Genomic DNA, 25,737 nt, shown 5'->3' on the forward strand with positions numbered 1-25,737 from the left:
TTTTTAATATTAAAGTAAATTACCTATCTTATTATCAAATTTAAAAATAAGAAAGTGGTTTTAGTAAACTTGTATAATAGATTTTAGATATTTTAATTTTAAAACATATTAATAAATTTTAAAATGTATAGAAAATTCTTTAAAATTCTTATAACTTTCATTACATTAAAATATAAAAAACGTCTTCACATACGAAAAACATGCCATGATATTATATTGAATTCAAATTTAACACAATATGCAATATGTCAAATTATAATACTACCTTTCTACCTTTTTATCTTTAAATATGATAGTAGGCCAGTTCACTTTAATAATAATAATAATAACAGAGTAAGTTGTACTTGCAAATTTTTGTAAGCTGCTTGTTATTTAGATTTCAAAAATCCTTAAATTAAGTTAAAAAGATAATTTCACGAACTCATTAAAATTGATTATTTTCTGAACGTTAAATGTTTATGATATGTGTTAGTATAACTGAGATAACACATACGAGTATATAACTGATATAACGTGATCTTATAACTGAAAAATAAAAAGTTTAACTATAGTACCACTATTTGTATTAAATTCAAAATCAAATTTAAAAAGTAATCATATAGAATAAAATAAAGAGGTAATGGTAAAAAAAAAAAACGGAATAACTGTTTATCGAATTTGGAAGATAAGTGGTACACGACCACATTTATTTACAGTCACGCATTTTATTGATATTATTTTAGTAATTCTAAAAAGATCACATTTTGACATTTTGCTAGAGTTTAATCCAATATACCTGCTAGTACAATACTTTCTCGCCGTTGTATTCATGTGTTTGTGTTATTACATTTTTTTTTCTTACTCCAAAAAATACCGTAGACAGAATAATTATTACATAACAATGATGCGTTATTATATTGTTATGATGTTATACGTTTACAGTATGTGTGTGTGTGTGCACACAAACGTATGTATATATATTCGCGAGCATAGACGTACAACAACACAATAATACACGGTTTTCATAATTTGTTTATTAAAATACATTACCTATGTGTATTGTGTAAACCGTTGTGGTTTTTCGATTTATCAAAGGTCACGTATGCGCGGATGATAAGGAAACGGATGGGTATAGGTAGGATATAATTGTGTTTATACAACAGTCAGTATGTATTATTCCGTTTCAGAATACTGTTGATATTATGCACCCGTTCTGCGACTCGTACTCGATCACTGCACGCCGCGACTACTAATAATACTATGTGATTTGGCCAGCGAAAAACACCGCACTTCCGTATCGAAAATGAGTAAGTAATCATAATCATTATAATCGAAATGTCCACCCGGTTTTTTAGTCGGTTTTACCCTAAGGCGTCAATACAGTAATCCGAGACTGTTGTCAATTTAATATTGTTATATAATATTATTACCAACTATTTTATCATCGCGTTTTTCGTGTAACAGGTCTCGATCACGGCCACGATGGCCATCACCATCGTCCGAGCTTTATATTCACGTGGATATCATTTGTGCTGGCCATCATTTCCTCGCCAGTGTTTTGCTTGTGTTACCTAAGTAAGTATATAGTATATTATATACAATATACTATAGATAGGTTCTCCGTGATGACATGCACATGCAAATATGCAATCAATAATAATTAGTAAATTAAATTATCTATAATAATATGTTTAATATATGCACTATTATTATGATACTGAACCGAGGATCGAATGTAATAACCGTCCGATGCTATTTCGTAAGAATTCCGTTTCAACATGTTTTTTTTTTTTTTTTATTAAAAAATATCTCTTTGATTGTTTTATTTTATAATTTAAAATCAAAATGGACAGTTTTTAAAATACATTAGACAATTTTAATAATAATAATAATAATATTGTTTATTGAAACCAACTGAAGATGAAGATTTTAAAATTAAATTAAATTTTTATTTCAAAAATACATTACCTATAACTCTTGACACTCGAATCAATGAATCAATAAAGACAACATTTTAATCGATCTGTTCATGTACAATAAGTATAATATTGAGTTTCTGTCTTTATATTATACAAGTATATATATGATATACATAATATTATGCTTATTGTACATAAATAGATCGATTAAAACGATTATAATAAAAATATAATTTACGATGATACAAACATAAGGTACATAGGTACGTACAACTGCTACTTGTCGTGTCAATGATTACAACTGATTTATTAAATATAAATTTTCCGTGTATATCAAAATATTTGTACTTGCACTATAAATTTCAACGCTTATAGTAGGTATTAATTTTTTTGAATTAAATATCATTAGTTTATAAAAAAAACAATGTAATGAAACAATGCAAAGTCAATCAATGTTTTTCTCGGTATGAATATGAGTTGTACTAATACTTGACCATTTTTATCTATTTACAAAACATATAAATACAATTTTTCAAAAATTATTATTTCATACCCACCTGATTAATGTATCTCAATAGTACTGATACCAGGTAATGTATAATCTGCACATATCAAAACTCTAAAAATATTTTTATTTTATTAATTACTTAGAATTATGAGGTATGTGTACCTATGCATAAATGCATAATTCAAACGTTAATAATTGTTCAAACTATATAATTTAAAATCACAATCATATATTTTTAAATTATAAATACTGCTATGCATGCTATAAATAACAAGAAAAACCATTCCTATCAAACGTCTTATATTTATGTTTATATGATACGCAACTGCTTAATCCGCAAAAAATAAATTATTAAAATATGTACTTTGCAATGTTTCGCTAAAATTTTCTTTTGAAATAATACTCGGAAATATACTTATTTTCTTTTTATGAAAAATCTTTTATATTTTCTAAATTTTACGATACCAGTCACCATACATACTACATACACACACACTATAGTAGGACCAATTTACCACTACTGCGGCGGAACCTCTAAGGGCAATAATAATAAAGGTGTGTGTGTGTGTGTGTGTGTGTGTGTATGTGTAAACCATAATTCCGTCCATCCAACGTATTGATTGTTGAGTAGGGTTAGAACAAGAAATTCTTACTACAAAACATAATATATTTAAGATTTGAAGTTCGATAGTGTAAAAGAAATTGAAAACAATAGCGTTATTAGGATTAAACGAAGAAAGTTTTCAACGTGGATTGAAAATGTTTATATTTCATATTCTATAAGTAATATTAACGTTGAAATTTTATACTGCGAAACATCCCCTAACGGATATATCCAAAAATATTGGTCTGTTTTTTTTTTTTTTTTTTTGAGGAACAAACTACAAATTGAACTCTCTGAATATCGGACACCACCGAATGGCGGAAAAAATTTTAACGATCGAGTGTTTGAGATTTAGATGTTTCACACGACAGTAATGATACTTAAGACACGGCCATACAATATAGTTATACTGGTATTTCTAATATTCGCCAGTCGTACACCGCTGTTACATATATGTGTGCGATGACATGCTTGCAATGTCGTAATACGCGTACCTTATATGTGTAGTTTTCATCGCCACGAGGATACAGGCCATATCGGCCAGGCCAGCTATCCCAAAGTCCGAAATCTGATAAACGTAATATTCTAGTCGGCGAGCCTAGGTGACGTTTATTGAACGCCTCTCACAATATATATATAGCGCGGTATAATAAATATATATAACCGTCTATACTTCTGTTGGGTCGGTGAGGCAAAAACACATGTGCAAAGCGAAAAAAATAAATGTATTACTGGTGCCAGCTATTGCTTTCTGGCGATTTCGTGCTTAAACCCAAATCCCGAGGAAATTTTGTTTGCAAGTTTGTAGTTTACCGTCTGCCGTCTATTATCTTGTTTTTCCTTCAAAACGTAACTGCTGCAGTAGATAAATCCCGATGTAACCGTACGGTGATGACGCGCGATAGAGCATTTCATCATTATTTCGTAGAATAATATTATGGCTCTGTGGTTAGATAAAACAAAACAGTTTTCTTTCTTTTTAAGAACGTCAACAATCAAAAATGTTATTATTACTATTTACTGCCGATATCTGTATGTTAACATTTGAACCCACATAATAACATAATAGGTAATAGAAGTGTGTTATATGCGGCTATACAACATTATGCGCCTTGACGAAAAATATGTAACTGTTAAATTTCTTCCGCCTGTATGCCATGGGATGTAACGTCTTAAAAAACAACAATAACAACAAACAATGTGTTTCGTATTACATAATAACAAAATGTTGATAATTATTAATTGTTTTCAGCTACATACATTGGTAGATTTGTATTGTTACGGCTTCTAAAAAAGAAGTATCCAGACTTGGAGTTCATAAAGTCGGTGTCTATTCGGTCTGCAATGGATACACCTAAAAATACAGGATACGTTGTGGTATTACTTAAAGTTAATGGAGATTTTGACATTAATCTGATGAAACACACGATTCAGGTGCTTATTTAATTGCATTTTGTGTAAATTATTTTTATAATAATATAATATAATATGCTTATATATAGTTATATCACATAAACGTAAATTAAAATAAAGAATATGATAGGTATTTTAACCTAGTTAATAATATAAGTAAATTCGATTTGCAATCAAAACTTTATTTTTTCTAAAATAAATCGTAAAATTTAACTCCACAAATTTTTACGATAATTAATGAACTAAGCATTTTAGGAATATAGAATTTATGTCAAGTTGGTCTATTTTTCAAACTAAATTTAAATGTAGGTAAACGGTTTTACTTCTAAAACTCAAATTAATCGAATTTAAAATCATGTGGAATTAATTGTTATTAATGTGTGTGAGCTAAAAAAAGTTTATTTTAAATCATAATTAAATTAAATGATATTAATGATATTATATTAAAAGATACAGATTAAAGTTCAAAAATCTCGATTTTTTTTATTTTAACAACAAAAAGATTTATAATTTCCTACTATCTATGTATTATAAATAATTGACTATTACAAATTATTGCTAAAGTGCGTCAAGAATAGGTACCGTTTTTCTGTAAATGTTTGTATTTTTCTATAGTATATTCTACAATTTAAAGTATTTGTTACACTAAGCAGGTACCAAACCCAAAGATAAGCATTAACGAATTAAAAATTTAAGTTACCTACTTCTAACTAAATTACATACTAGGTAACAAGTTACTTTTTTAAAGTAACTTCTACCTTAATGAGTTAATATTTGTTCCGTGATTTTCAATTACTAATTAGTTATAATATTCATGTAGTCATGAAATCAATAGTCATGTCAAGTTAATTTTTTCTTATAGATTCCAGATTTAAAATTAACTTGTCTTATACAAATTAATGTTTTTATAAGAAAATAAGTAAATACTAAATTGTAAACTGTCAAAATTTAAATACTCGTACAATATTAGAGGGATTAAAATAACGTACATAAATACAACTTAATATACATTTCCACAAAAAGTTACAGCTACGCACGACACATTAAATTAAATATTTCTCAACAATAACATTATCAGAAAACTCAGTTCGACATTTAAAAAAAAACATAGGTGCCATGATCCAAAATATTCACCTAAATAATTAATAAATTTTGGCGGTATAAATTGTATATCATTAAATGACCCTTTTTTTTATTATTTTTTGAATATTTTAATTATTTTATTTTGTTCTTGTATGTGTTAATTTTACTATATATTTGTGTTGGAGTGTACTTTTATCAAATTTACTTATTACCTAATAGTATGCTTTAGCCTAGGTTGTAATATTCAGTTGAAAAAAAATATAATTGATTATTAACGAAGTTAAGTTACCTATTCTATCTACTTAACTTGTAACTTTTACAAGTTAAAAAGAAAGAAAAACGTTATTACGTGATGCGACATGACATACTTACAGCGACGGTGGAGAGTAGATTTTATTTGAATATTTTTTAGACAGATATAGTGGAAAAATACGACCGGATAAGTGGTCGTCTATGTTACCCACACCTTCGATGTTCACTGACGAAGAAATGGATGCGGTACGCGTGGATAAAATCGTCCAATTTTTCCATCGACAATCACGTGATCGGATTGCCAGAGACCAAGGCAGCATCCGAAGACGACATCATGGTAAGTGTATATGAATATTAATATTACATATAATATATGACGTAAAATATATTATGTGTGTAAATGTCGTTTGTGTATAAATATAGAATATAATATTGTGTGAGGTTGAATAAAAGAGGCAATGGCATATTTGCTAAGACATCCCGAGACGTCTACCCTCTTTAGGACCTCCTCCCCCCCCAACAAAACAAACAAATTAAATCTCGAATCATGCCACTGTAAGTGATATTTAAGTTCCCATAGTTAATAGGTAAATACTGTTATAAAGGTTGAGTCGTCGTTGTATCTAAACTAATGGAAACGAGACTGCGGTCTGTGATAATCTTTAAACATTTTGAGCGAAACATAATATAGTGCGTCGGATTGTACAACGATGTCATTTTTCTTTTATATGAACTTTTTCTCGTGTAGAAAGCACAAGTATAAGTAAATCGATTTTCATAAAATGTATACCCGGCAGAATGGTTTCCGGAAATCCGTCGAGTAAATCGAACGCCTTATTTCACATCCTATAATCGCGGCCGTAACCCATCGGCACTAGATGATAAATAAAACTTTAAGCGTTTAAAATAAATAATAGTCGATTTTTAATATCTGTATTATTAATATTATTATTTATTATTCAATGTCACTAAAAAAATTATCGTTATTAATAATATAAAAATATATTAGATATTTTGTATTAAGTTTTCTTTTCTTTTTTAAAGAAAACTCAAAATCAATCAACAAAATAATATTCAAAAGGAATAATATTTATATAATTATATACGTTCTGTATAATATGTGTTCCTATAGTACCTATATCATAAGTTAAAAAGAAAGTAAAAACGATAATATAAATAATTATTATGTGTTTCGCTTTGACAAAATATTTAGGCTTACAGTAATACCGCAACAGTGTATTGGTGTAATATATAGTATACTGTATATACCATATAATATGTAATACACAGAACAGTGTTGCAGTATTATCGCTGTTACCTATATATATATAATATAAAATATGCTTATATTGCCATATTTCTTAGTAGGTATATCGACTTTGATGAAACAAAGAAATTACAATGTACGAAACATACTCATAATAATAATGTTCGTTCATTATGATTGTCAGTGAGACATACAATCCCCTGTGTATATTTCGATGTAAAACAATTCAAATCCATGTAAAGTTAATGAAGACAAAGTGAAAATAAAAACTAAATTACGATACGTGGAAAAAACTTTAAGCCCAACGCGTATATATAATACTATATAGGTAGTATTAAAGTATCACGAATACTTGATACACTTTTAAAAATATTTCATTGTCTCACGTTTGAAAGTTCATTATAACTTTATGTTTTTATCCAAACCTTATAGTTATTTTCAAACTTCAAAAACGTAATCGGCAACAACACAAATATAAGAAATATTTTATATAAATTAAAAACTAATTTTTCGATATTCGATCAGGAATAATACTTTGAGTGCTCATGCAGTGCTAATCAAATTAAACAATTAAACATTAAACACTCTCTCACTACGCATGACTCAATACGTAATATAATTAAAGTAAAACAAAAGCTGTGAAATTATATTATTATTTATTGGCGCCAAAAACTGTGAAACGCGTAATTCAATTACCTTACATACTATAATTGAGTGAGGGCGTGTGTGATCCTGTAGTATAATAGTTCTCTAAAAAATAGTATGAAAACTACAGACTTTTTAGTTTTGCGTATCTATAGAAAATGTGATTGTATCGATAAGCGGGAAGATATAGATTCAATATTGTTTTCCGTAAATACGCGTATGTTTTTATATTTTCGTAAGCCGTTTATAAAATATAATAGGTAGTGTTTTGAATACAATCAGGATTTATATTTTTTCTACCGACCAGATTGTTTTGCCGAAATACTTTTGCTTCATTTGATTCACGATTCAGATAACCGGCGGATTTATATAATATGAATAATGCTATAAGTAAATAATTGTGTAAACAAAAAATAAACGGCCGAAAATCCATAAATCATCTTTTTTAAAGTGTTTTTCTCTGCAAAAACAACGATAACTATGACAATGTTATTTAAGGATCTGGATCAGGAGTGACCAAATTTTTTTTTTGATTACGATCTACTAAAAGTCTAGGTACTTCACCTTTGAGGATCGACTTTCATAGAAAATTGTATTTATTAATAAATTACTTTAATCTTATTAAAAAACATATAGGGCGCGTGACCCTAAAAATAAATTTTAACATAATCGATTTTGAAATTGTCCGCGATCGACCGTTTGGCCGCCCTTGATCTAGATGTTAGATCATTAGACATTAAAGCAAATTATTTTACACTTTGAGTAGAATAACATAATATTATAAACCCATATATAGGTACCGTGTACACACAGTATAATTAAGATTTTTCTCGATATTTTTTTACACTACATTTAGACGATCGTCTTAAACGGATAAATGTAACACGTATAAGTATTGTCTTTGTATATTGCACTTGAAAAAAATTAGGCCAAAAATGAATGATGATTCTACATAATATTATAGTATTTTGCAACAGACCAGAACTATTGCTTAACAGTTAACAGTACCTAATATTAATGTAATATATTAATATTGTTATTATTTAACGAAAGTGCAGTGTGTTCATTCCAATAGTCGTATACAGACACGGTATACTATATCTAACGAATTATATCGGTACTTTTTTCTATTGTATATAATATTATGATTTTTTTTTTTATCGAAACGATGTCTTATCCTGGTATTATGAGATTTTTTCAACATACACAATACATCATATATTGGCTTACACTTATACACAACCAGAATATTATTCCGTTAAAATAAAATCGTATATCGCCATCGCCTGGTTTATGATAAAAATATCACACTGACACAATTGTAACATGTATAGAGCGATTCACTAAGCATGCTCGTCCTTATTTTTTTCTTTAAACAATAATTTTATTTTTGACACTTTTAAATGTATACAATATATTATAAGAACCACATTTCCAAACATACTTAAATTGTTTATACTATTTGAAAAGAGTCCTCTATGCCGATACAAACTTTTTTCTCACAGGAGAACCTACCTATTTTACTGTAAATTATGTAGATTGTGTTATTAAAATTAGAATGTATCTAAATAAAAATTCAAACGAGTATAGTTTTCCAAGTTATCAAAATTTATTTGCTAAGAATAAAATATATAGCACTTTGGAATGAATGTTTTACAAAACCATAAACTATATGTAGTGTTTAAATATAACTTAGGTATTACATTAGACAATTTTCACAAAATATAAAATATTCATTATTGTAATTTTCAAATTGTCATATTTTTCAATCCTCATATTATCATGTTAAATCTAACATTCTTAAGACGCAAAGATAAATAAAAAATAAATAAATAATAATAAATAATTGAAAAACTACTCGTTTGAATTTCAATTTTGATATATTAAAATTACCTATCTAAAAATCATTTACAGATGTATAGGAAAAAAAGAGTGCTACTAATTTAAAAATAAAAGTAGTTGGAGCGCTATATGGCACTCCATAAATACTATATAAAATCTGAGTATTTGAAAATATGGTTTTTAAGTAGGTTAGTGCTTTTGAAGATTCCAAATCAAATTTATTATTAAAGAAAAATATATGGGTGAGTGTGTTCTGTGCTTCAAACTACATATTATATTTTATACTATATCCGTATATGATGGTGATTGGTGTTATATTATTATAAAATACACGTGAGTCGCAATGACCGGAAGCAATTATTAAATACAGTGTACTCTCGATTATCCGTGTACATGTACAAAAATTATAAAAATAATTATTAAATTTAAAATATTTTCGTAATATTATATGAATGTTTAAATAAAAACAAAACATAGGTACTCTAATTTAATTTTCCTTAAATACTATTTAAAATTGCATGATTTAATTTGTTTAAAAATACATATACGTAAGTATGTAGGTAATTATAAGATTTTCATTAATTTTGCAGATTATCTTACGGAATTCGCTTATACGTGAATACTAAGCCATCCTTATTCCGCAAATATTCGAGATAGTATACTGTAGTTTATAATAATATTAACTATATTAAACTATTACAATATTTATAAATAATAGATAATAATATCGATTAATCTATAATTGCATTGTTAAAGATATCGTGAAATCAAACCTTTAGCGGCCTTTTAAGTTACATTCTATCTACCAAGATGTTATGTCAAGTTATAGAAAACAAAATTTTGTATATAGGAAAAAATGTATATTTTTATAAAATGGTAGTTGTCCACCTGCCCTCACCGCACACGCACACATCAGCCATTATCTACTCGTTTAGCATTATTATATTATAGTATAAAATATGATTGGTTATTAGGCACCTAGTACCTATAATCTACATAATATCTAAATAATTATTGTTATAGATGAATATATAGGCTAATGAAACAATAATAATTTGGAGCTTTAATACAGACGTCGGACTTTGAGATTTTTCAATTCTGCGGTGGGTCGTTTCCGCCTGTCATACGATTTATAAATTAATTAACACATTTCGATATTTACTATACCGAGTGGCGTAAAACCGTATTAATGGTAGAGTAACGTGTATAATTATGTTGTTTATATCCATAATATAGTGTCTAACTGCGGTACGATATCGATTACTATGCGATAAAAAATTAATGGAAACTTACGAAATTACCAACACAAAATATGTCTGAATACATCAGATATCTACTATAAATACCTACTGCCCGTGTATTATTATATGACGGCCGATCTATTTTAACGTAAGACAATAATCAATTTGAAAACGTTACTATGAGTTCCGAGTGGGCCATTTCGTAATAATTCTTGTTGCGTTTCCATACGTATATAGAAGATGCCAACAGCTGTTACGATAAATTATAAACACCTAATCCGTGTGTGATAGGAGTTCGCGGATAAAATTAGGTAAATAGACAATAGGTAGTAAATTGTACGCATTATTTGTAATAGGTATGACTTGAATTTTAAAGCATAATAAGCAACTAAAAAAGCACACGTTTATTTTAAAAGAGCAAAAAAGAAATATATTTATTTTTGAAAAAAGTAAAAAAAAAATATTACCAAATATTAATACTAACTATAGTTATAAAAATTAATAAAAAAATTTAAAAATCAATTTAAATTAATTCAACATAGAAAACGAACTCTTTACATCCATTGAAGTGATCGGTGCATACTTCATACAAGAGATTTCAAATTACAATACTAAATCTTGAATTTTCAAATGGTCTATATCGATGTTATATAGGCACACCGTCACTGACCAATGACCATATAGGTACTGCAGGCTACAATATGTAGATCGACACTATACGTTTAAAGCATTTAATAATCAAGCCGATAACGAAAACAATAATAATCCAATACAAACATTTAGTCCGCATTCTGTATTTTTACGTTTTTTATTAATTCAATTTTTTATTATTACTGTATACAAACATAATAAACATATAAAAATTCTACACCTGAAGAAACAATAAAAAAAAAAGCCGAAAAAATCAAAAACAAATTAGTTTATTTGGAATCAGAATGACGTGAAACGAATTTATGTATGTAAAAATTATATTTCTATCTCGTGTGTAAAAAAAGGTGCATATTCTTTAAAATCCAAGCCCTAGTAATAGGTAATCCATTGTCACGGCCAATATTATCAGATAACTCACAGACATGCGACACTGGTAATAATAATTGTTCTTAAAAAAATAATCATAAATATTGATCTAATGTGTTTTTTCAACTCGCGGAAAATCGTGCAAAACGGTATCCCGACAAAAACCATACACACACACACACATACATAATTGGGTCGTAAGTTATAGCCGCTTATAAATTAAAGGTATATGGCGGTTTTTTTTTACCTACCAAATAGTCAGTCGACGTGGACGCACAAAATAATAATAATAATAACTACCTACAGTAGGCGCTTATAGATGATAATCGATAGCTGGGTGCAATAGGTCTGTCCACGAACCACCACACCGTCACATTCGATTCAAAATAATATTCGTTTCGAGACCATTACATTATTATTACGCTTTGTCCCATGTGTTTTCCGCGAGCGATATATGAATTACACAGTCGCCTCGTCCCGCAGCCATTACCAATTAAATTGCAAACCGTTTCTAAGTTTTCATGTACACGACGTGTTCACACACAATTACACACTTTGCGTAAAAACCATGAACACGATGCCGCCGAATGATCGATAGTCGCCACTGTACGCCAGTGTTATAGATACAAGTTTTTCCGCCGTATAACGCGTGCACGGTATAGGCACGTGTATTTATATGTTTTAGTGTCGTCCACTCTCGCGGGTTGATGCTGTATATATATATATATACTCAGCAACGGTGAGAAAAGTTCGGCTAAAACTTTCATCTCGAATATTACCTACCTACACATATAGGTAGTTTCTTTATCGCCATTAACTCGTCCTAAATTAAAAATATATACATAACTAAAGTTAACGGGAAAAAAAACATCCGATGACTACCTATATATATATATATATGGATAGATGTCGTTCAAATGCTTTTAAATTTTTAATTAAATTATTTATTATTAAGCACAATGCACGTATAGGTGAGTACATTTAAAACAAAAAAATCGCCGTCTTCTCGTTGTTTTATTTACAACAATCGTCGTGCTGGTAAATAAGTACAGTAGTACAGTATACCCACTACACCCCACCTGTCTGTCAACTGTTGTACCACTGGGTACGTCCCCCGAGCTCAGACTCTAAAAAACCTATTTTCGTTTTATATTCATTTCGATGCGAGTTTGATAGGTATATATGGTTAAACGAAATAATTCCAAACACGCCTACATTATACGTGTAATTTATAATTAACTGTATAGGTGTGGGTATATTATAATAAATTACATTTAACTATATAGTACCTACATATTGTCCATATATTTTTACTAATTTACCTACTGTCGGATATCAATCAAGAGTTTAGTTTGAGTACTTTTAAGTCGCGAGTTTGAATTGCCGCGATTTAGGTGCAGACTAATCGTGGTTACGAAGGAATAAGAAGAGAATATCGTTAAAAATTTATGTTTTACAGATATAGAATATCTGCAGGATTAATATAAAAAAATAAATAAGAAAAGCCGCTTGATCCCATTACAAATTATTGTAACCTATGCTACATCCTTTTTTAATAACGTTCCAGAATACCTACTTATACCATATATTATCTTACACACGTGTATCTTTTTCTAGTATCTTAAAATATCATAGTAGTTAGATTTCAACCTGGTGTATATAAATTATCTATTCAAAGTATTTAAGTATAGAATAGTAGAACACTTGTCTTAAATCAGTTAAATCTTTATTGACCATTCTGAACATCCGTCAATATAAAATATAGATACTATAAATTCGAGTTGGTTTTTTTTTTAAATTTATAAAACTACTCATATCCGGAGACGATCTTCGTGTTCAGGAATGCAAATATTTCCGGAGATCTTTAGCACCATTTTTTAATTACCATTTACCAGTAATCGTTTTTAATTTTAATAAAACTAATTAAATGGTAAAAATATATACAATATTTTTATTTTTATTTATAATGTACCAACGTAGGTGCCAAGAATACATATCAATAATCCAACTTCGAAGTAGGAATACAATACCTTAGTTTTGCTTTTAATGCAATTTAATCGTAAAATCATGATCACATGACACCAACCAGTCTCAGTTGACATTAAATCTGTGATAAATAAATTACTTTACCTATAATACTTTATAGTTGTTAGACGTTAGGTAAATCCTTAAGTTTTTTTTAAATTATTATCAGGTTCATTACATGTTATATTTATAAATTAAATAACGTTTTAATATGTTAGTAAAAATATACGTTATTAATTATTATGAATTTCACATTTTATACCAATTGCCAGTATTAGTGATATGAGTTTGTATAATTCTTAGGGATAATTCCTATAATACAATATAGGTAGGTAATAATTTACCTATTGTATTATACATTTATAAATGGTATTAATATTATATATTCACACTGTATAGAATCACTTTTTACAAAAGTGTTAAATTTGTATAGTAAAATTGCAATAAATTAATATTTAAATATTTTATATTTATGTACATAACTATAACTGACAAATCTACAAAAGTGAGAAAACAAAAATTTTGCTTTATGTTTATTAAAATTGTTATTAATTATTTCAACATTTATAAGTAGGTAATTGGTTGTTATATTTAATTTTAATTGTTCTAAATTATAATAAGATTCAATTTTCAAACGAGAAATGATTGAGTAACCAAGTCTAAGTTTAGTACATAATTTCAAATTTACACATCTTTTCATAGAGAATTTAAATTTTTATATCATATATAAAATATTTCTAATACAAAAATGTATTATACCATACTTAAAAACTCACAGTATGGTACGACACTTTATATACGTATAATAATACAATGTATAACACGACGATATTATATTAATAAAAAAATACTATATATATTTATACATCACTAGCCATTACCTATACATTTTACTTGTGTGGATACAGGGCACGGATCCAGAGGGGAGACTAAGACGTTTTGCAACCCTACATTAGAATATTAAATTCTATAACTATAGGTACTCTAAAAATATGTGTCACACGATGTTGTATAAATTTGACACTAACCATAATAGTGATTAAACTTTGTTGTACATCAATTCGTATTAGAATCTTACACTTGACTTTGTAGTAATATCATTTTTAATTGTTATAAAAATATATTCAGTTATAATAAAAACCGTTAACTTTAGTAAAATTTTAAATACAGCATGTCAAGGTAAGGCACATATCAACTACCGTGAGTACCATGTATAATTACGTTATTCACAACTCACAAATTACTCGCACTATAAGACACTACTACAAGACTACATTTATACAATCCTAGATCCATTTATATTAAGGTTGGAGGGGGAACAAAAAATTTAACCACCGAGGCTTAAAAATGTTGAATATCTTATATGATACAATCTATCTAACATATGATTTATTAATACAAACTACATTACTAATTTAAAATATTGCTGCTCGTTGAGTTCAAAAAAAAAATGTGACAATATTAATAGATATACAATTTAACATTATAGGTATGCATACTGCATACACCAAGGGCGTCTCTGGCCCTATTTTCAAGGGGGGGCGACTTATTGATACAATTTAAAAAAAAAACCAAAAATACAAAAATGTATATGTTAACCTATTTAAACAACTAAGAGCGCTATTCTAAAATGTTTAATTATTTTACTTTATTCGGTGTACACCTTTTGTATCATAATTACATATAATTACGAAAATATTAAAGTAGGTACTATTAAATAGAAATAAAAACAGAGGCTCTGGGGGGGGCGATCGCCCCATCGCCCCCCCCCCCAGAAATACGCCCTTGGCATACACTCATAGGTACTTATACCCAATAGTACAACCAATGCTCAGTCATAACTTCATTCGAGATATACATTTCAGCCATATAAAGAGTAGTAAAATTGTTCATATATTAATACGGATAATATTAAATAGTTTAATTATATATTTTGATGACACCGCCGGTACGCACATTACACTGTACACATTGTAATGATTCGAATGTGTTTCGCCAAAATACATTTAGGTATAGGTACTTTAATTGTACTTCGTAACCATCGCAAATCATGATTTTGAAACGTATTATTTTGACGTCTTCGACACAATATATCGTGAAAATGACGTTTTCTCCGATAAAACAGTAAAACTTGAATTTTTTTTTTTTCATTACTTGTATAATATAATATAATATAATATACACGAACGGCGATAATAACACCTATATCTGCTTATAAACTAACACTATGTGGAAATTATTACAGCAACACGTCAACGACATAATTGCGGTACTCATACCACCCGAATTGCCACAGTGGCAGATCACCATGATCCCGGCTGACGAGGACACGTTCTATCTGCTGGTCAGGATACACCACCTGTATTCGTCCGAGGACGGAGTCGGGCTGAGCGACCTGTTGCTACTGAAACCGGACGACGGCGGTCTGAAGCACGGCGAAACGACGGCCAAGTCGAAGTCGTCGAGTCAGCACGCGGACGCCGACAGCATCCAGAACATCCTGTCCACCGTGTACCAGGCGCCGACCGCGTTGCCCAGGCTCTGCGAACACCTGTCGGAGATCTGCGCCAACACGTGGAACGAACTGGTGTCCACGTACGACCCGCTGGAGAACCCGAAGGTGTTCAGACGCCGGCCGAACGTGTTCATTTTCGGCACCATGCTGGTGATCGTCACCGCGTCCGCGGCCAAGGACAAGACCACCAAGCGGAACTTCGCGCACAAGCTGAAGCGGGAGATGACGCGCCGCGACATCCAGTTCCGGTACATGTTCGAGAGCCTGGTCAACACGTTCCACCCGGCCCTGTGGTTGTCGATCGGCTGGTGGCTGTTGGTCAAGTGCGTGCTCCGGTTGCCCATCACCATGCTGCTGATGATCAAGAACACGTCCACGTACGTGTACTGGATGTCCGTGCTGCTATACTCGGCGTCCGAGCTGATGTACCTGGCCCGGCTCGTGTACTACGCGCCGAGCACCGTCATCCGGGAACTGGTGTTGCCGTTCCTCGGCGGCCCGGACCGCAGCGTCCGCATCACGCCGCAGGGCAGCAAGTGCGTGTACTGGTCGCGGCCCGTCGACCTGGACCTGGTCAACACCATACACGACAACACGGGCGCGGCCACGTGCGAGATCCAGCTGTCCATGTTGGCCGCGGCGCTCCAGGAATACTTCACCGCGACCGGCGTCCGGTTCTCCAAGAACGTGATGACCACCACGCGGTTCGTGTCCAAGGCCAACCTGTTCCAGCTCAACAACCGGCACGTGATCACCAACGGTCTGCTGGCCCTGCCCCTGCCCATGGACACCGACCACGATCCCATATACAGCCTGCACGAGATGCAGGAGTGCCTGCAGGAGGCGATCGGCAACCAGACGGCCCTGTACATAGCGTCCATGTGGCAGATCGACCACAGCCTGGCCACGTCGTTCCTGCCGTCGCCGATGGTCAGCGTCGGGCTGCACTTCCTGTCCAAGAAGTTCCCGCTGACCGTCACCTACGTCGAGGAACACAAATTGGATCGCAAGCGACGGGTGCTATTGTGGGGCCAAGAGGTGGACGCTATCATGTACTGGAGACCGCCGCAGGCCAACGTCTGTGAGTATAATAATAATATACGCGTATAGGTCGTAGAACACGAACCGTGACTTTTAATCATTATTATAGAGACTATTTTACAAGTTTTGCGAATTAGATTTGTCGAATAGTAGAATTACACCTCTCGAGTACTTTCGATTATCCTCGAAAATTGCGGCAGGGTGGGGCTTGGCGTCTGCGGATAATCCGCAAAATTAAAATTCAAACGAAAATGTTATGATTACGAAAAGATTTTAAATTTTATAATTTTTGTTTACATAATATAATATGTATGTAAATTATTCCGCGGAAGAATACGAATAATCGAGAGTACACTGTCTGTGTAATTGCAATATTATTATTTATTATATACCGTTTGTTTTCTGATTTTCAGGCATGTCGTTATCGATAATTAACTATGGCGGACATTTAAGACTGGCGGTGATGGCCGACGCAAAAATGAGTCCTCCGTGTAAAGAAATTGTGTCTACGTACGAAAGAAATATTCCACAATTTATAACCGCCGCTGAGCGTTATGCAAAAATTGTCAATACTTCAGATTAATCTAGTATTTTTTTTTTTTTTATACATTTATATTAGGTTTGTATTAAATAACGAAAAATATCCATTTTAATGTTTTTATATTAAAAATTAAACTAAAATTTATAAAATACATACATCAAATTTAATCAAAATTAATACTAATAGAACAATATTATCTTTTTGGTGAAAAGTAATCAGATATTTTACGTTTAACTACTCTTTTTCCTCCATCTTGTTCTTCTCTATCTCTTTTAAGAATACTCAACTGTCCTGTAACTGCAGACGATTTTTCAATAGCAGATTGAAAATCTTTTTTGGAATCGTTTAATTGAAGCCAACTGTTTTTCTGTTGCTTAATACACATAGTTCGCTCTTCGTCATTCTTTAATCTAAATTGATTTACGGGCAAAAACCTAACATCTTGGGTCTCTTGTTTATCCACGTGATCTGTGGAATCTATACTATCAACACCTATTACTTTTGGTTCCTCTTCTACTTTTTCTGGAGTTGACTCTATTATGCTTAAACTTGAAGAAAGTTGAGGCTTTTTAGAAGGTGACTCAATAAAAGTTGTATTTAAACAATACTTGGAATCATCAGAAATGGACTTTATAGTACTCAAACTTAAAAGAGACTGAGACTCTTTTGAAATTGATTTTATTATATTAGAGCTCGTGGACTGAGACACTTCAGGAATTGACTCTGGTAGATTTGAACTTGAACAAGGTCTAGACTCTACATAAGATGAACTTGAAAGAGAATGTAACTGTTCAGAGGTTTTATCATCTTCAGTGTTTGACTCTTCTGCTTTATAATTATTCCTCAACACTTGATTCTGTAAATACTGTGAGAATATTTTAGGTTTACATTCATTATTGTCTAATACCTGAAAATTATAAAATATCATATATTATTATCTGATAAGTAATAAAATGTTACAAAATATTTCTTACGCACCTACCTGCCTGGCTTTGTTTGCAAAAGCATCATAAATATAATCGTGTACACTAACACATGGCATAGTTTCCAAACATGCATAGTATTTAATAAGTATACTAGTAACTTCACCTAAAATATTAAAGTATTATTAATATAAAACATATAAGTAACAAAGTGTTTGTTCCATTAAAAACTATCTAACTCATAAATATATTTGAAAATTATAAATTTATCAATAATTAGAATTAGAATGTGCAAATTGTTTGTGTTTTTTAATTTTTCAAATTATTTAAAAAATTTAAATAATCAATTTATAAATCTAATTTTTATAAAATATGTTGAAACATGAATCATTAGTTACAAATTATCATACACAACATTTTTTTTATATCTTAAGAGACATAAAGCTAGATACTATTTATCTCGATGATTATGGTGTTAGGTTAAAACATGACATGTGTTGCTAAATTCTCAGATGGTCACTCATCATGGAACTAGAAATGGAGCCACTTGCTTAATAACAACATTGATAGACAATTGGTGTGTCCACTGTGCAACATCATGCCCATAATAATATTATAATATAAAAATGAATAACATAGCCTAAAACCAAATAATAAATAAACGAAAAGTGCAAAAGTAGAAAATCAATCAAAATTAAACTAAATTAACATTACAATTAACTAGTTATGATAATCAGCTCCAATTTTATAAACCAAAATTATTATTAATAACTTAATCAATTATCTTGTATACTCCGGCCCACGAGAAAACACTACTCCTTCACGCATACAAATAGGCAGGCGAAGGCAGAGCGGTGACGGTGTTGGTGACCAGTGTTTTGGAAAGTTTAGTGGTGGGCATGCGCGAGAATGAATGAATTTTGATCGCCCCCTAGAAGTGGTCTATTGTGGGCCAGAATATATTTATAATCGATCACATTTTATTTACTGAAAAATAAATAGTTATTTAGAACACCAACTTGGCTTAATTTTAAAAGTTAACAATAATTCGCAAAATTAAATAAAAAAAATAATGAGTCATGAAAACATTATTGACAAGAACAAACACAGTGGTACATATTTTATTTAATATTTAGCTTATGAAATGAAAGTTAACTAACCAACTGTAATATCTTGGCTTTTCAAAAATGTATGCATACTATAAATTGAGTCTAACAATTTAGTATCACCAAATGTAAAGTAAGCTACATCTCGATTGGCTTGAGCAGCGCTCATTAATTGCAACAATGATTTTAGATGACTGTCTCCACGAAATGCACCACAGCCCCAATTTCCTGTTGCTATTGCAACATTAGAACACTCTGATCCTTGCCCCCATGAAAATCCAGCAAATGACTAAATACAAGGATATTAAAAACAATCATAGCCATACAAGATATCAATTTATAAATACTTTGTGCAGTTCTCGTCTTAAGTTTTTTGTTTTAAATTGAGTCTTAGGATCACTGTAGTACAATGCATCAATTGCAACAACAGTAGTGTAACGGCGATTATTTTCATCAACAGGAGTAACATCTAAATGAACACCTTTCCACACAAAAGAATCTGCATATCCACTGTAATCACTAAATCTCTCCACACCTGAAAATTATTTAGTTTAAATTAAAAAAATAAGTGCTACTTGTTTTATACAGTCTAACCTGTAATAATAATTGCTTCTGTGTGTAGCATCTTTTCTGAAAACAGCTGAGACAGCAACAATTCAGGACAAATTAAAAACCGAATTTCTTCTTGTACACTACCGTGACCAAGAACACCCCCTCCAATAAATCTAGAAAATACATTTATTTCAAACTAATTTTATATTGCTTATATTGAATATTTGTTTAACATTTTTAAAACCACTCTTACTTATTTGCAAAATCCACTTGCAGCATTCCATCACCATTATCTTCTATTGTCCCATCAGATGTTATATACAAATTTGTCAACTTCTTTGTCGACTGTAACCAATATGGTAAATCCCCAGATGGTAATCTTCTTCTAGAATATGTTACAATTCCATTAAGAACTGAAAATGAACATTAATTTTGCTATTAAGTATTAAGAGTTTACAATATCTTACTATAACTATTATTATTGGTTTGCTCACCAGAATTAGCACTAGTGACTTTTTTAAAATAACAAATAATGCATTTTAATTTTTCATATAAATAGTGATCGGCTGAAGAAGTTACCATTAATTGGAATAATCTGTTCAGAAAAATAATATTTATTATTTAATAAAATAACAGGTTTTTATGAACTTGCCCATTAAAATTGATATGTGGATATTCTGAATACTCAGACTTTGAACTGCTAACATTTCGATGTGGAAATGTACATAAAAAAGCATTAGCCAAGAGACAGGCAATTTGCATTTGACTTAATGATATGGAGTGATTATGAGTTTGTTTCAACAAAGGTATTGGTTTAGTTACTAATGTAGGCAATTGCAATGCTAACTTAATGATTTTTGGTAATAAATTAATAAAAAATTCTTCCGTTTCTTCCTCATTTAAACACTACAAAAACAAGAATGTTAGTATTTACTCATATAATAATAAAAGTTTTAATAAAAAATATTTATACTTTATACATCTATTATAGATTTAAGTAAGAGACATGTATTTAATAGCATACAAAAATATTAATATAATACATAATAATAATGATAAAAACTTATACTTTACTTCATCAAAAAATGAATGTAGTAAATAGAATCGCCATTGGTTTTTATACTTGGAATTATATGATATAATAGCTTTTTCTAATTCTTCACTCGACGATATTGGCTTAAGTAAACTGTTGGTGATAATATCCCATCGATTTTTTTTAGAACTCTAAAATATCAGAAACATAATAATTTAATTTAATTTAATGATAAATTGATAACTAAATAAACACATACTTTATCATTCTCGTGAACTAAAAGTAAATTATGTTTAGAACATGGCATCTTTACATGATTATCATCCCAGCTATCACAATATTCTTTAGGATATGGTTCTGGTATTTTGTTAATACCAATTGGAATCTAAAAATAAACACATTTAGATATTTAGATGCATTTAATTTCAACTAATGTACTAAATTAGATACTTTAAATAATAGTGTATGCTCCAAACTAGGTTTAAGTGATGGACACAATCGTTTGCCAAAGCTTCTAGGCAATAAACTTTTATTAGTTCCTTTCCAATTTGTAGTTTCATTATTTGAAATATTATCTAGTTTAAACAAAAATTAATACATTTTTTATTGAAACACATACTTACATAATTTAATTTATTTAAATATCTGAAAGCATAAAGTATACAAAACAATATCTGGTAAATCAGAAAAAACATCTTCTACGATTAAATTAATTAAAAAAAAAAAACAAAACAAATGGATAGGAATAGTAAAAAAATAATTTACTTTTTTAAACAATCTTATTTTTTAGATACTGAGCGGAGGGAGGAATGTATTGGTTTTACAATGATGTTTATTTCTTTTTTAATCTGTAAACACTTTTTCTCCCCCTAAACTTGCTCAAAAGTACAAGTGTAGCATATTTTCTGAAAGGTAATGTTCTTCAGCTGGTAATATAAAGAGGTCATTTTTGAATTTTTGAAATGCTACTCGAAATAAAAGCGGTTTTAGGAGAAAAATCGTACGATATCACGATTTTATAATATTAAATAATTATTGATGACTAATTATGGCTTTGTTTATCACCATAGAAACAAATAAAACTAAATAAAAAAGATCCCCTTGTCTGCTCAGGATTATTTTTTATCGAATGCAATCATTGCATTCAAATCGAATACCTACAGTAAAATTACACTATCCTGTCCGAGGACCGAAAGGACGATGGACAAACATCCACTACCGAAATGTGCTGACCTACTTTTTTTTTTTTTAATTGATCTACCTATAATAATTTTTCCATTGCAATACTTTGAGATAACTCAAGCAGTAATTTATGATTAGTAACTAATATACTTTTTGGCAGTAGCAAGTCAACGTGTTTAAGTACCAGCTTTGTATTATCACTTTCTACTTAAAATTTAAAGTTAGGTATCAGAAATTGCAAATTGTTAGGTCTTATATTACCTACAAGATTAAAAAATTTATTTTCCAATAATAGCCAAATGTAATAGATCACAATTTAAAGTTTATTAAAGGCATTTTAAATCATCGTAGCATATTTGGTACCTAGTTAAAAACAATTAAAAATATTACTTGTGATCCTAACATAACATCAGGCATTATATTATATTTCTATATAAACTAAAATAAAAAGAGTGAGAGCATACAACATAGTGGCATTCTAATATAGAATACCTATGCTATTTTATTAAAATAGATTAGTGAAATGGTCTTTCTATAAACCAAGAAGCCAGGATGTTTTGCATTTGAATTTATTTCTTTTAAATGTTTGTAAACATTAGAACTAGTAGTAATGTCCAGATATTTCACATTACATTGGTATTATAATTGTATTAAGTATTCATTTAGATGAACATTTAAAATATTATATAAATGATTTTATTCCAGAAGACTCAAAGAAAGTGAGAAAAAATATAATAATATAATCTGTAAAAAATGTTGATAAAAGGAGTTCTCAGTTTCTCATAGGTTAAATAATAAATTTAAGAAGTATTAAACAGCTGACAAGATAAGTTAAAATTTCAATATGACTTTAAGATAATATAGGGAATTTAAATCCCATCCATTAGATTGGATATTGTAGGTACCTATATAACCTTCCATGGCAACAAATCTGATACCTAAGTAAAACATACCTATTACATATTTTGTGCATGTAAATGTTCAATCACAATTATCACTATTAAATAGTATTCATAAATTGTCTTACCGCTTTCCATAATTAAAAACTGAATGTCCAAAATGCATTAACTGCTTGTCATAATCGTATTTGTAAATAGAAAAAAGATTAATAAAAACCCATTTACTAAAAATTCTTCAGTCACATTTTACAACCTTTCAGCCTATGCATTTTAGCAACAGCCTTAAAAGGAACAAAAAAATGCAACTATTAAAACGTATAGAATACCAATCACTGAAGTCCATTAAACCATAACTCCAAACTCGTAGACATAGAAACAATCATAGTTAATACACTAATTGGACAGTAATGTCAAATAATTGAAATAATCTAACCATCAGTAACAGTAAATATTGAATATTACTCGGTAATCACAAATTCACAATTTACGTTCATTAATATTATGGTAGGGTGAACAACTACCGAGTCTTTATCAGCTATTGAGGGCATTATTATCATGTAAACTCAGAAAAATGGCGATTAAATCGCTTTATACCAGACTACCAGAGTGGAAGTGTTCTGAAATGTAGACCATCAGCGTAAATCGGCTATTGTGGATAATTTAAATAATCGTGGATCTTATTAATGGCGAAACCTAGAGAATTCAAAATTTCAGAATGCTTAATATTCGACCATAGAGATAAAATATCCGTAAATCTACGAGTGACAAATTTAATAAACACTAATAATCAACACATTTTCGCGGGAAAAACACTACCTACTTTGTTATCACTTAACGAAGGTAAAAAATGAAAATATTAAAAATAATAAATCTGTGTAAGCTGTTGTAATTACAATTATTATTATTATACAATTATTTTATGATACGACTAGTGGTTAAAGTGAAGGGGGAACCCCTTTTTATTTACGGTAAGATTATGCGTCCCCTTTTACCTTTAATTTAAGTCTCCAAATCTGGGGTGACGCTTAAAAAAAATTATTGTAAATTTATGTTGCATGTTAATTTTAATAATTTATTAAATGGCTTATGCAGACACACACTGATTAAACATCGAATTGAAACGTATTTTATTTTGCGCGAATAATCTCTACGTTCTGAAGATGGTTAAATTTAGTGCGATAAATGATTTTTAAATAATAATTTATTGTGTAGTAGTGTGTTATCCACACATTCACGCGATTTCATGTGATTTAATAACTATGCTTTAAATAAAATATTAAACTGAAAGAATATGAATAGTGATATTATTTATTATAAATTGTTTTTAATGAAATGTTTAAAACTAAAATGTAAATGTATTTTTTTTTTTTGAATTGAATTGTTTGCAATTTATAATTTGATTTTACATACTATATTAACATAAACTTTTTATGAACAATGGTGTATGAAAAAAATCAAATTATAGGTTCATACCTAGTAGCACGATGTATTGTGACTAGTAGGTTTCTTAAAAAAGTTTGGTTAGATATAGATTTTGGATGAAGAACTCGGGAACGCTCCTTAATTTTTAGTGACGTTAGTCCCCTCTCAAAATTGTTCCCACTTAAACCACTGGATACAACGTGTATAAACTATAAACTATAAAGCGAACCTAAGGTGGATCTATAAAAATGGTTTTTTTTATTCATTATTCAACCTCCCGCGATGTAGAGAAAATTATATGATACCACTTACAATTTATAGCGATGACTAATGATCAGTGATCACGATTTAAAATAATATTATCTTAAAACGTGCTGAAATACAAGTTTGAATTTATAACTTGCTAATAACTATAGTTTCGCCTTAATAGCCTGGTTTTTTTGCTGAAACCAAAATTCTAAGAATTTATCATCGAGTTTAAGTAGTTTAACACGAGTAGGTATAAAATTTGTTAAAAGCTGATGTCAACGCACAATATTTATTTTTTTAATTCTTTCTAAGACCAGTCAGTCCTACACGCAATAAAATGTCAAATGTGTGATAAAATGCATTCACGGCAAATGATTTTTTTATGAATTTTAAATAATCTTAGTGTAAAAACTTAGTATTACAAAATTTAAAGGATAATATTGTTATCTAGTGGTTTGGTATATTTTATCAGTTTAGTT

The 25,737-nt window shown here is 29.9% G+C and overlaps 2 protein-coding genes across 3 annotated transcripts; one reads left to right on the forward strand and one right to left on the reverse strand.

The window, feature by feature from the left end:
- The first annotated feature begins 1,122 nt into the window (after positions 1-1,122).
- LOC114125717 (uncharacterized) lies at positions 1,123-18,107 on the forward strand. Its single transcript, XM_027989484.2, has 6 exons — positions 1,123-1,286; positions 1,444-1,554; positions 4,263-4,444; positions 5,919-6,095; positions 16,041-17,391; positions 17,765-18,107. The coding sequence occupies exons 1-6, from the start codon at positions 1,283-1,285 to the stop codon at positions 17,932-17,934; spliced, it is 1,995 nt and encodes a 664-aa protein (XP_027845285.2). The 5' UTR covers positions 1,123-1,282; the 3' UTR covers positions 17,935-18,107.
- On the reverse strand, positions 17,995-24,169 carry LOC114125716 (poly(ADP-ribose) glycohydrolase). 2 transcript variants are annotated; one of them, XM_027989483.2, is made up of 13 exons: positions 24,021-24,169; positions 23,716-23,980; positions 21,957-22,081; positions 21,766-21,891; positions 21,548-21,697; positions 21,126-21,379; positions 20,968-21,068; positions 20,727-20,886; positions 20,516-20,646; positions 20,269-20,456; positions 19,976-20,210; positions 18,875-18,981; positions 17,995-18,799 (listed from the first exon to the last, which is right to left on the reverse strand). In XM_027989483.2, the coding sequence occupies exons 2-13, from the start codon at positions 23,723-23,725 to the stop codon at positions 18,086-18,088; spliced, it is 2,301 nt and encodes a 766-aa protein (XP_027845284.2). In that variant the 5' UTR covers positions 23,726-23,980; positions 24,021-24,169; the 3' UTR covers positions 17,995-18,085. The 2 variants fall into 2 exon arrangements, with proteins under 2 accessions (XP_027845284.2, XP_050066628.1); XM_050210671.1 differs by lacking the exon at positions 24,021-24,169 and having other exon boundaries at positions 23,716-24,004.
- Between the last annotated feature and the right edge of the window lie 1,568 nt (positions 24,170-25,737).

The sequence above is a fragment of the Aphis gossypii genome, chromosome 1 (assembly GCF_020184175.1).
Source record: "Aphis gossypii isolate Hap1 chromosome 1, ASM2018417v2, whole genome shotgun sequence".
Taxonomy (NCBI): domain Eukaryota; kingdom Metazoa; phylum Arthropoda; class Insecta; order Hemiptera; family Aphididae; genus Aphis; species Aphis gossypii.

What these genes read in the sequence shown, in the direction of transcription:
- LOC114125716 (XM_027989483.2), bottom strand. An exon ending in AGTCACTAGTGCTAATTCTG is followed by an intron (nt 20,887 to 20,967) that starts GTGAGCAAACCA and finishes GTTCATTTTCAG; the next exon opens with TTCTTAATGGAATTGTAACA. An exon ending in CAAGTGGATTTTGCAAATAA is followed by an intron (nt 20,647 to 20,726) that starts GTAAGAGTGGTT and finishes TGTATTTTCTAG; the next exon opens with ATTTATTGGAGGGGGTGTTC.
- LOC114125717 (XM_027989484.2), top strand. An exon ending in CATCCGAAGACGACATCATG is followed by an intron (nt 6,096 to 16,040) that starts GTAAGTGTATAT and finishes AAATTATTACAG; the next exon opens with CAACACGTCAACGACATAAT. An exon ending in ACCGCCGCAGGCCAACGTCT is followed by an intron (nt 17,392 to 17,764) that starts GTGAGTATAATA and finishes TCTGATTTTCAG; the next exon opens with GCATGTCGTTATCGATAATT.